The 13,329-nt window shown below is 45.0% G+C and overlaps 1 protein-coding gene across 4 annotated transcripts in view; it reads right to left on the bottom strand.

Moving 5' to 3' along the window:
* The window catches only part of MDGA2 (MAM domain containing glycosylphosphatidylinositol anchor 2), a 332,288-nt gene that overhangs the window by 128,590 nt on the left and 190,369 nt on the right, over positions 1–13,329 (bottom strand). For all 4 annotated transcript variants that reach the window (XM_083839870.1, XM_083839871.1, XM_083839873.1 and 1 more), the window contains one exon: positions 4,824–5,153. In XM_083839870.1, the coding sequence (XP_083695996.1) occupies positions 4,824–5,153 (330 nt within the window). The remainder of the gene's footprint in view (positions 1–4,823; positions 5,154–13,329) is intronic.

Here is a 13,329-nt window from a genome sequence, read left to right as displayed (position 1 = left end):
CGCACTCTGCACATCTTCACATTCACCCAGAGACGAAGAATTGGGATGACAGATTTACCACGTCGAATATCTAATTGTACCCACGCTGGGTAGGACTGAAACAGCAGAAAGAATTCTCTTAGGAAGAGAAAGGTCACCGCTACCTGCTGCCTAAAAGCATCAGCCATTTCCTCCATCCAGCCCTTCTAACAGCAGTGCTGAGCAGCGAAGCCTTGAATAAAGTAAAATAACCCCCCTGAAAGAACAACTCACTTCACTGCACAGTGCTGCCTCCAGGGGGATGACGAGAAGAGAATAAGCCAGAAGTGACAGATGTTACATCTCCTACTGTACTGATACTGAATTTAGGGGGATGAAGACAGAGTAAGAGCCCACACTGAACACAGCACACCATACGTGACCTAAAGCCTTATTTTTCTTTCTTTTAATATGATATTTAAGGCAGAGAAAAAGATCACATACAACGACTAACAGGCTCTTCTGACCCATCTCTCTTTTTTGGTTACCTTGGGACCGTTTTGTGTGTTTTATTTTTGTTTTTGTTGCTGTATTAACAGCCCTTAGATTCCCATGACATGCACACACGGAAGAGCCATTCTTTCTCTCAGTAACATTTGCCCTGGGCTGGTTTTATGGATGACAGGGCTTTTACAGGGAAAGATACAACATTTGAGTCTTCATTTCCACTATTCAGTGACCTACTTTACAGCGATGTAGTCGGGAGACTGCTAGGGGATTACTTCAGGTCCATTTATACGAGGCACTCATATGCCTTTCCTGCTGAAAGTACAAACTATCAGAGGGGAAAACCTTCCTGCTAAAAGAAGGGTAACACCAAGCACGCCAAGAGGCTGACAGCTCCCTTGGACAGCCGAATGTCCCTTTCCAACCTGCTGGAGGCAGAGGGGACCCAGCTGCCTCCTTCCTTCCTTGCTCAGGAGGTGACGCAGCCTCCCCTGCCCGACTTCGTGGCTCCAGGAGGAACTCGCGGATGTCAGGGAGAGACAGTTCTTCGCGAGACTAGAAAGCAGACACACAGCACAGTACTCAGTACGTCCATGCAAGTTCTGGCATTTGGAAAATGTGTTTGTGCTTAGGCCTTATGTTCATAATTACCACAGCAGTAATGATTCCTGATGAATCAGCAATGACCTTCAAACGCACACTGAAACTATTTCAGCTTCCACTTAATCAGGTAATGAAGTCACACCGATAGGCAGAATATTTTTTAAGATGCTAAACAAGGCGAATTCCAAATGCTGTTTTTCCCCCCCTTTTCTGATTTTCTTGAGTGTTACAGGACAGAGAGTGTAAGAGCTGACATAATTCATCACTGCCTACGGAAATTTTGAAGGGCTTACAGGTACCGTCATCTAATGGATGTTTCCAATAATCCCATCAATTTCCCCAAAGACTCCCCAGCAAGTACAGATAATACGGCGGTTACTTTCTGCCAGATGGGAAATGCATGACTGCACAAACATCGCTGTCCACTTCACCCTAGCAAGCAGGCAGCAGACTTTGCATGCAGTCGCTATCCATCATGCAAACTCGGCACTTACCCTACAACAATCCTCTCTTTGCTACTCAGTCCTTTACCTGATAGCAAGATATGCATTAATAAGCCTGAAAAAAATGGTCCTTCCAGCCAAGAGACGGGCTGTTCCCCTGTCCGTGAGCCTGCTGGTTAGCGTTTCTGCCCCTAGTTTTCATGGGATAACTGAGGTGGGACGGAAGCTCGGGAGGTGTCTAGTCCACAAAGCAGCAAAAAGCATGTCCAGGTGCAAGGTCAGGTCTTGCTTTGTCAGGTCTCCAAAGCCTTCCAGGATGGAGATCCCACAACCTCTCTGTTGTGTCATGCTTCGCTGTCCTCAAAGGGAAAAAGGTTCTCCTTAGATCCAGTCTGAACCTCCCATTCCAGCTCCTGCCCACTGTCTCCCACCTTCCCACCCCACTGCTGCAAAGAGCCCAGCTCCGTTCCCTCAACACCTGCCTTACCAGCAGGGCACGGCTGCCGTCAGGTACCCCAGGGCTGGCTCTTCTCCAGGCTGGGCAGGTCCTGGTCCCCCAGTCGTTCCCCAAAGGCTGAGGGCTCTAGCCGTGACCATCTGCACAGCCTCGGCTGGACCCATTCCAGTTTACTGAAGTCCTTCCGTTACCGGGGGCCCCAAACTGGACCCAGTATCCACTGGCCCCCATGGCTGGCAGGGAGCAGTGCTGCTCACATCCCCCCCACTGCCTACTGGGACCCCCGGAGCTGCTCCTCCGCCAGGCAGCCCCAGCCTGGAGCGCTGCAACGGGCACCGCCCTCCCCAGATCTCACCCGACTCCCTGCTCTGCTCCAGCACAGTTGCTGGGAAGTCAATTAAAAGTCCACGAAACATGGCAAGAACATTTCAGGGGTCGTCGAGCAGTAAGAAAAAATACTTCTGATTTATACTTATAAATTTTTGCAAAAAGAAGCAAAATATTCAAGGATGTCTGAAAAATAAGCCACATCCAAAATAAACAATTAAATAACAAAATAATGACTAGCTAAACTAAATTAAATGAGTTTGTTTTTTTTTTTTTCCTCCTGTCTCTCGAGGTTTAAATATGTTTGCATTACGTTTCAGGGTGGGAAACGCAGCAGAGGTGTGAGCTGTGTAAACACTGACTGCTTGCTCACTTACATGCACACGAAATTGGACTCTGCATCCATGACCACAACTCTCTGCATGTCTCAGGACATGCTCCCTGACCTTCCCAGGGACTGAGGTGAGGATGACCACCCTGTGCTTCCCTGGGTCTCCGTCTTGCCTTTGTGAAGACAGGCTAAAATGTACATTTTTCCAGTCTTTGTTGGACGTCTTTAAGTCACCATGACCTTTCAAAATGATCAAGTGGCCCTGAAGGGCCACTGTTCAGCTCCCTTAGATACCTCCTATCCAGTCCCGTGGACCTACCTACGTCCGTTTTGCTTAAGTGTTCCCTAACTCGATCACAAGTCAAGCTATCTCAGCTCCGTATCGTATGTAATATTCTCAATGAAAACCTTTCAGCAGGCAAACCTCCCAGACACGTGTCAGAAGCAACGTGGTGCTCGAGCAGGACCTGTGACCACACACCCCTGCAGCTCTTGCTCCACCACAAGGCCACCATGTGGAGGAGCACCTCTCAGCTTGCACATACACTCAAGTTTTATGCTTACTTGGAGAAGTGATCACTGAGCATGAGATGGATATGAGCTAAATTAAATCTCCATAGCATAGTTTTGGACCGCAGTTATTTGTCACATAAAAGGACCACAATCACATGCCACTGAAAAAGCTGGGCATGCGAAACACTTGTAAACTACAGGTCAGCTGAGGAGAAATGGAGTAAACGAGGTCTTCCAAGCTTTCTGCTCAGCACCAAAACAGGACAGCTTGCAATTATACAACTTCGTTGGTCCTGAGGAAAGCCTGCACACTGCAGTTCCAGCTCTTCACTGAAATGTAACGCCAGCAAGCAAACCACTTCTCCTACCAGCACCAGTATCTTACTGAGGATGGGCGGCAGGTTCAAGTATTAAAATCTAAACAGTAATTTATCATGACAGTTGTGAGAGATTGTTTAGACATGATATGTACTTGTCAAGCATAACTGATACTGTAAGAGTTGGAAAATAGAAACATGGATATATTGTTTGATGAAACAGAGTGCAATTAATCTCTCTGAGAAAGTAGAAAGCACACACTTGAATGTGTTTGGTAAAAAGGGGTCAGAAGATGTCTATTAAACATTTTCTTTCCATGCTATAAAAATGCTTTTCAATGCATTCTTTGTTGTCTCACTTCTAAACAGCACACAACACATGCCTTACCCCAGTGAATAACATGCATAATCTGAAGAAAAGCACAGCAATGCTTTACATAAAAGACAGGATGGATAGCAGCTGTAATACTAACACTCTGCCTCTGCGCTTTAACATAAAATAGTGTTCTGAAAACAGAAGTTTCTCGGTTGTTTTTTCCCTGTAGAAATCAACCAGCAACCCTTATTTTTGGTTACAAGTAATTTTTGGCAGGAAAAAATCCAGCATTCAGAATGTTTTTCATTTTATTATTTTAACATGGACTACCTCAGTAATTAATTTCAACTGTGGGGGGTCTGAGAAATATATTGGTTACAAACCAGCTATTAGCAAAGTGATAAAGAAAAGCAGACAACTAGTGTTGTGTTACACACTCCTACTCGATAGCCACAACAAAACATTTATTATCAGTCAAGGTAACAGCCAAGGTTTTAGCTCATCCAAGAGAGAGACGTTTCAGTCACTGATCTGGAGATATGCATAATAGATATCTTAAACTTTTTCCCTGTTGGGAATAGCATGATTCACCACCAAGCAATGCGTAATCTTTAAGAAAAAAGAGAGCTCCTTCCGCTGTTCTTGGCACTCGCTGTTCGATGGGAGCAGCTGGATGGATTCAGCCCGGTTAACATAACACCCTCCTACTTCTCCCTGTAATTTCCTACCAGCTATTTTTTCATGACTCCGGATGCCTGAAAGTCCAAAATAAAGGCCAAAGTCCTTTTTTAGAAGCAATAATTTTTCTGACAATAAGAGCAGGCATATCTGAGTAAATTGGACCTTAGTGTGCTCTTGGGAGAGAGCATCGCGTGCCGCTTACTCAGTTTCTGTCCTTTAATCACAGGAACTCAGCCCCTGACCTAGGTCCTGCTTGAATATCCCCACGACAAGAAGTGCTCTGCATATCCACCTCTTTTTCCCATGGGTCAAGCAAAGCCATCCCTTGGCTATACAGAATTAAAACCGAAATCAGAGAACGCCTCCTTACCTGTACTGCTGGAGATGTTGACATCAATGCTGATATCCGATATGCCGCCTCCTTTCAGAGACGCCACACACGTGTATGTCCCAAAGTCCGTGAATTTCAAGTCAATGATGTCCAGGTTCGTGGTGCCAGGCGACACGTCGGGGTCAGTCTGTGTGATGACCATCCGTTCGGAGCTTCGCAAGGGACGTCCATTTTTGAACCAGCTGAACGTCAGCTCTTCCGAAGGGACGGCTTCCACCTGGCAGGAGATTTTCACCTCTCGCCCAATCTGGATATTGTCGTCTTTATGGTATGGGTCAGGGGTGATCCAGAAACGTCCTTTTTTTAAGGCTGAAATATGAAAAAAAAAAAAAACAAAAAACAAAACAGCAGTTTAGTCTAATAAAGCACCAATTTTGCACCTTCAGACTTTGCCAAGACATATGTTCATGAGTCACTTTATACCTACTGATGAGGGTTAGGAAGTCACTAAAGCCTCCCATGCACGCATTCAGCACATGGTTATTTTTTTGTAGGATGAGATCTTAACCAAATATCATCACAGAACATACAATGCTAAAATATTTGTCATTTCCAAAATGAAAAAATTGGGACTTGAAATAATTCATGAATCTTTGTTTCTGGATGTCTTTATAAGCCCTTCTTCACCCCTATGGTAGGGGAGCACAGAGAAAATAGAGATGTCCATCTGGCATCGCTAATACAACCAGCAGCAGCATCTCCAGTCTATCTGGAAACAAACATGACCATGTAAAACAGCTTTGTGCCAGCTGGTTAAACGGGAAGAGGTAAGCACATGCCCGAGGCTACAGCCTGCCCTGGCTTACAGCCGTGCCATCCCCCGGGGCAGCCTGGAGGGCTCCTTCTGCTCCTGCGGCTGCCCGGGGGCAGGCTGCCGTACCCCAGCGCAGCACAGGGCTGCTGCCCGCACCAGCTGGTTCAGGTGCTGAAACTGCTGCTGGCTCCAAAAGGTGACAGGGCTGAGCGTACATCTTCAGGTCCTAGCTGGCAGTCTATGGCAAAAGGCAGAAAGATGCTCTTCTGGGATGTAACTTCAGGGGAGAGCCCATGGTGAGTACCGCGGGCGTGCTTCTCAGGCTGCGTCTCGCCAGAACAGGAACGCCCATCCCGTACTCGCCGCAGCAACCCGAGGCTGAAGGCTGCACGTGCAACTCAGAGAACATCATCACCACTTACAAGGACCTCTATTTCCATCCATGATTATTCAAGCTAACCATACAAATGTAATTAATTCTCTAACCCACATAAAGCAGAAATGAGGCAGTCTCAGCGTTTCAGATGGGAGCCCTAAGGCAGGCACGGTTCTTGAGGCCATCTCACAGGCAGGTTCAGCACTGAGGACCCCATGCCAACCTAGGGCACAGCCTCCCCGGGGAACACAATTCCCCGCTATCGTCCTGGCAAGACAAGCATCTTTCACTAGCGTTCCCCTCATCAACTATACAAGAGCAAAATAATACTGCTACTCATTTATTTTTCTTGTCACCCTTTTAATGACTATAAAGCTATTAAGAACTATCACCGTTTACACCAGCAAATTGTTTGCTATAAAGCAGAGCTGGTTCAATAGTTATTTTTGGAGGAGTGCCTCAGAGTCAGCCATTAAGTTCTTCAAATACACATATGTTTTGATGCACTGAATACAAAATGCTACTTATGTAATCCCAAGACCCCTATCCCCCTATATATGTGTGCTTCAGTATGTATGCATGTATATGTTGTTACGTACATGTTTATATGCTGTCTCCAACCAGAAAGCCCCACAAGCAAAATAACAGTTGGAAATGTTACAAGCAAGTATCGAGGTGGAACACAAGTACTGGAAGACCAATGTCTAAATCCAGAATTTCTTCTCATTGTGCTGACTTCATGGTCTATCGAAAAGTTTTCCAGGTTGCCCTGTTTTCCTCTCCTGCTCTCTCTGCCCTCCCATGGACAGTGCCCCGGGTGAGAAGTGTTTGACTGAGATCAGGACATACTAGCAGCACTCTCCTGTATTCATGCATTTACAGCCAATGAAGTGTGGTGTTGTTACAAATGGTGAAGGCTACAAGCTGAAAATTTCCATGTCTGGATCCCATACTTTGGGTAATACACAGTTTGCACGTGCTGCGTGCAGGAAGCGTAACAGCACCAAATGCAAACAGATGTACAAGGCACCAAGCATGCGAAGGAAGTCTGGTGTGTTGGCTCCTTCCATCTCTGCGAGTGGTGAAAACGCTAATTCAGACTCAATTTTGTTAGCTCAGTAGCTCCTTGAACAGAACAACTCTTTGGAGCTTACAAATGCCTTGCTGAATTAGCACTTCCACAGCTCTGAAAGGAATTAACAGTTAATTAATTAGTTGCGGTTTCTTTTTTGTTTGGTTGGCTTGTTTTGTTCAACGCAGGAAAACCAGCATAGCATCTGGCTACCTGTGGACACCCTCTTGCACGTGATGTGAGGAACTTCTTCTGTTGAGGAAGCTAGCCCTCAATCAGAGAACAAAGAGACTTCTGCACTGGCTGTGATGATCAGGTATGGCATGAAACGTGTCTGCCTAACTGCTGCTATTTAGATGTAACCGTGCATTCAAAAACCCAAGTGGTTGATGTGCTTTTGAGAATTTGTGAAGTTTGAAAATTGCACAGATTGTATCAAAAATAAATTTGCAAGAAAATGCACTAGCCTTTACTCCGCATCTCTCGCTCCCTTATAAAAGCTGCATCCCGTTCCCCAGGCTCGGGGAACTAACACACTGTGATTCAAGAGGAGGAACCACACATTGTATGACAGTTGGAAACTGTCACGGTAAATAACTTTGGAAGACAAACTGAACTTCTTTGTTTGAAAACAGAAGAACAAAGAATGCTTACATCCACAAAATCCAGCAAATATATTATGCAAATAATTTGCAGACTGGAAAAAAAACAACAACTCATATTAGGCATGATGAACAGCACATTTCAACCAGAAATATTTGCTAATAACTTCAACAAACTATTTTTATTTCTGATTTTTCTTGTTTGCTTTGGGTGCTCATGCACTCCTTGCTGCAGTTTCTCCTCCCTGTAAAGGATCAGCAAGGTCTAATAGAAAAGTCACATTAACACTCATTGACCCTTCATTACAGCAAACTCTAAACACCAAAGAACTGCTGCAGAGCACATACCTAACCTGAATATTTTTTGTACATCTAAATACAAGGAGTTTAGAGGAGGGCCATGACTCGGTGTACTGCATGGAAAAAGTTAAGGAAATTTCTAGAAATTCTGAACTGGAGGAAAAAGTCCCATAAGCCACGTCAACATACACCCTACGCTCATCAGGAAGAGCCAGGAGCTCCTCACATCAAACAATCCGACTGTGTAACACCGCCTGTAGCTGAAAGTCAGAGCACTGCTTTTCTAACCGCATCCTCCAAGACTCAACAACCTGCACAGCGATCAGCATTTCCTTCTGATGCCAATAAAAACAGCAGAAATCTGACTTTACAATGGAGTGTCTTTACAGAGTTAAGCAGCATCGTTTAACAACCCGCATCCGCAAGTCCCTAATTTCACTTCTCACCAGAACAAACATAGTGATCTCCACAATTAACCCGTGTATGCTGGAATTTCTGACGTGCCATCAAAGCACGTGAAATTCACCATCCATATCTGGAAGCTGTCACCAGGAAGCCAAGCGCAGGTGCCCAGCAGCACCTGGCAGCTGCAGGCACAGGGCCGGAGGGCACGGGGAGCAGAAGCAGCGTGGTGCCACGATGGGCCCACAGCCCTCTGACCCTGCACAGGCACCCGGGACTTCAGCCAGAATGGCCCCAGACACGGTAGTGCCAAGTAGCTCAGTTTTTGGCCCAGAAACAACTGGAAATGAGTGCTTCTCAAAGGGATTCCCAGCAGGCCTGTTCCACTGTTCATTTTCAACGATGGAAGCACCACGAGGTGCAGCACTGCTACTGCCTCCTGGTAATGCCAAACCTCCCTCCCCCCCAGGCCCTGAAAACAGCCATAGCAGCCACGGTGCTACTGCATCTTTGGAGCTACAGCTCCTTCTTAGGAAGGGGAAATTGAACCTGGATGTCCTACTCCAGACTGGTGAAACTCCAAATCACTCCGCATACTGGAAGCTTCCTGACCCACCGGGTCCGAAACCCTTCAGAATGGATCAACCACTTTCAGGTACACTGGGATGGAGAAGAGGACTGTGTAAGTCAGAGTTCAGGGTACTCTTGGATGGCAGAGACAGAAGGGGCCAGGATGACCCTGTCTTTGAATGAAAAGTTACTGCAGCAGTGAAGGGCCCCGTTAGCCAGCCCCAGGCCCAGAGCAAACAGGGTTGCCCTTGGAAAAAGGCCACAGGGTGAGCAGGCCCCTCCAGAGTCACCGCACCTTCAGCAGTCCTGGGAATCCAAAGCTGCTTCTTCCAGACGGATGCTATGGAGTCTTAGATCTGCACCAGCTGAATGTGGTTGCCAAAAAGACTTCAGACCTCATCAATCTACGTTGTGCATCATATACTGACCTCTTGGGAACACCTGAGCTGAGCCTGGTACAAGCCCAGTAGGTAACAGAAAACACATTTCTGTTTGTATTCTCCACAGGGGTTTGCATTCGTAGTCAATGAACAGGTTTGGATTTTCCTCTTATGTAGGTTCTTGGACTGTAATTTGCAGGCATCTCCCTATATAACATCAACTACATTAAAACATACAATGGACTTGGACTCCAGGTTTTCACTGCATTCTCAGTTATGTTTGAAGCATTGCTGGAAGGTTTCAGTCACAAATGCGGGGTTAGATATATGAATAAGAGAGATAAGGTTAACCAGCAAAATGTGGGAGGTGATGCTGCAGGCATGCTAACTACAGCTGCATCCCGACAGAGATTTCGTAACATAATCAACACACAGGGCTAGAAAACATCAGCAAATGTGCAAATAGGTCTGTAACTCCACTTTGAGGCTCAGAACGTGCCCAGGAAAGTGCCAGTCTTTCTCCAAAGAGGCCCCAAGGAACTATGATGTGATCAAATAAACAAAGATGAAACAATTTTTATCCTCAAACTCTTCACAAAACTCTTCACTGTCTTTGCCCTCCCTCATTAATTACATTTCAAAGCAATAAAATTCATTTCAGTATCTCAACTAAGGCCTATTTGCATTCATCAGGTTAAGCCATATCCCCACCCCCACCCCGATCAACCCAAGATGCTCCATTAATCCATCAAAACGTTCCTATCTTGCAAATGCACATTTCATGATATGTGCACAGCATCAAACACCGTACCTGAATACATCAGCTGCTGCACTATTTGCAGGCTTTGACAGAAGAGCTGTTGGCCACTGACTGCCTCCTAGGCTGACACGGGGCACTGGGGAACGCTCAGCTTTGCGTTTGCTGCTGTTTGTGTCTGTGTGCAGCCTGCGTGCAGCAATATTAAGCAGCAGAACGGTGCAAATCACTGATTTTAACCTTGACTGAGCAGTTGGGTTCCACACGAGGTTCAGTCTCGGCGGACCAACCAGAAGTGGCTTTGACTAATTCTCGTTGTTCCCCTCCACGTTTCGTTAAGGCTGGCAAGCAATTTTTGGTTTAAGCTCTTCCCAGTGAACAAGATGGGAGTGTCTCCTGATAACGTGTCAAGCAGACGTGAGGACCTGCTTGGGTCTTGAAGCACCACGAGTACATTTGGATGTTTACTGAAGTCAGTACCCAGTACACCACTCGTTTCTGAGCACCCAGAGCTGGCATTTTTTCAAATAAATGCCAGTATCTGCACCTCCAGATCCAACTCACTGCTGAGATCCTCTGAAACTGCTCGGGGTTCTGCATTTCAGCTGCATCCCCTGGGTCAGGCAACACAGCAATCCTCTCCTGTGCTCAGATGTTACTGACCCTTTGATGTTTCCCTCTCACTTGCGCAAAAATAGATTGTGCTACTTGGAAAAATTCTTCACTTTATTTTTAAGGCCAGTGAGAAAACGGCCAAAGGTCTGATCCAAAGCTCACCACTGTGAATGATGGTCGCTTCCATGGCTCCTCTGTGTGCTGGACTAAGCCTTTTGCCTCGGCTTCTGCTTCCCCACAAAGGACAGGAAGACACAAAAAGCACCAGGGGAACAGCTTGTTTGGAAAGCGAGCTGCAAACCCAGCTTCATTCTCTAGAAACTCCAGTCTGTTAATCCAGACACTGGCTGTTTGCTTTAAAAGACTGAGATGTAACTCTACAAGTTACTGCTGTGATCTTTGTACCAAAAGATGATTACTGGGATGATTCATTGGTCCTTGAAAGAAAGATATGAGGCAGACAGCGGGTAAAGAAAGCCAAGCCTTATCGCCAGCTCTTGCTTCAATCACACCGGGCCCCTCATCTCCTTGGAGCCTTACAGATGGGAAAAGCAATCCTGCTTTCATATGACTGCAATTCAAAAGATTCACAACCTTATGACAAAGATTTTAGATAGTCCCTAAAAGACTTGTGAAATGCATTCGTAAACCTAAACCTTTTCCCTAATCTGTCAAGGCATCTTGAGAAGCCAACTTTTCTCATTGCACTTTAGTGCTCACATATTCAGTCTCTGCTGGTTCCCAGATTCTGCAGAGGAAAATAGAAACTCAACTTCCTTCCCCTCAAGGAGCAACTCAGTTTGATTTTGAATGGAGCTGTGGCAGTGACAGACACAGTTACCTGCCCTTGTCCAACTTTAAGGCAATGGCTTTGTAATTCTGGCAATGAACAGAGACAGTACTTGGTTAAACACAACAGTTCAACGTACAGAATTAACGTGTTTAATATAAATGGTGTAAGCACCTGGATCTGTATTGGTCGATCTCATCATTAACGCATGATCTTTATAAAGTAATAGGTATCTTACTGCTGAGAAATAAGGAAAAAAAAAAGTAATTTGACTCACTGTGGTTAAAGGCAGACGCTAATGTATAATAGTAAATGAAGTGATGTTTTCCTGCAGTAATTCTGAATTATTTATCCTCCCCAGAAATAATCTCTTTCAGACCCCAAACAGCTGAGAAAATGGCACATTTCAACTTACGACATTACTCTGATGCAATGTTTCTGTGACCTGAGCTTTGTTGTATTACAATACAAATAACCAATTCCAAAGCAATCACAAACTTGGACTAATATGCTGATCTTCTCTGTCAGGTGGAAAAAGATCCGTGCTTAAGTTGGGAGACCACGTAATTAGCAGCTGACCGGGGGTCTGGACCACTGGTGTCCTGTGAGATAGGAGCCATCCTAGCACGCTCCCTTGCAACTCAAGTGAACAATAAATATTAATAACTCTGGCTGCTTTCTTAGATACATATTTGTCAAAGCTATCATCCAACATCTACATCTACACCACTGGGATGGGTCTCAGATTTGTGTGTCTGAATGATTAAGTGAACAAATATATATGAAACAAAGGAATCTGGACCCTGACTACGCCTTGGAAACTGCAGCACAGTCTGTATTCTCTGGTTTGTTTTTTAAATGGAAAGCTCAACATAAATGAACCTCTACTAAATGAAAAGTCATTCCCACAGAAGAAATAGACTCATGGAAATTTTTCTCTAATATTTCTTTCTTCAATAACACATCTACCCCTACCAAATCAATAAAAGTAAAAGGAAGTTCTTACCATAACCTCCAAAGAAGCACAGAGTCCTTCTGTTCATTTTGGCCACGGGCAGCATTGTTTCATGGTCTTTAGTATTCTACAGGACATTGCCTTAAACTGCATGACCAAACAGCTAAGCTGGGTAGAGACAGCTCAACAACTGTCCAAAAGCTGTTTATCACTGGTGAATATCTCATTGTAATCTGTTAAACTTCATTCTGTCACATTAAAATACATTTTGAAATTATTGTGCATACAAGGAGCACTGAAAACACTATTTCTATTTTTTAAATTTTTTCCCCAAACAACTAAACTTTTGAAAGCAAACTCAAGTCCTGCTTCAAAGCATAAAAAGGAAAGCATTCAGAATTACGGTTTTCTAGCCTAATTCTAAACTACAAGACCAAAAACACACTCCTTGAAATCAGCTTTGCAGATATCAGCTCTCCATAATGAAAGTTTATCTAGGTTGCCACATCAGCTCAGTCTGCACACTGATTCTGTGCACAGAGGAGCCTACTCTGAAGTGTCTTGCACAAAATCACTTCCACTTCTTTCTGATGGATGACCCCCATCCATCATACTCAGCGCTGTTATGAGCATGTAACCATATATGAAAAATTTCAGTAACAAACAGGAGACAACATCTGCAAACTGAATCATTTTTAAGCCTATGCCATTCTGCTGTGACTATCACTGCCACACCTACCCCTGATGCAAAGCAATGTCTCAGCTTCGCCTCACGTCGAACAAAGCTAAGACCCAACATAAACACGAGCTTCATGCCTCGCTTCAATGAAGGCCTTGAGCAAGTAGTCAGGTCAGGGCTAGGAAAATTTGGTCTAATGAAATGGACCTCATGATGTGTTGGTGGTTGTGCGT

The sequence above is a fragment of the Anser anser genome (assembly GCF_964211835.1).
Source record: "Anser anser genome assembly, chromosome: 5".
In the NCBI taxonomy this organism is placed as follows: Eukaryota; Metazoa; Chordata; class Aves; order Anseriformes; family Anatidae; genus Anser; species Anser anser.
Note: the sequence above shows the minus strand (reverse complement) of the source record. Positions and strands in the feature narration are given on the sequence as shown.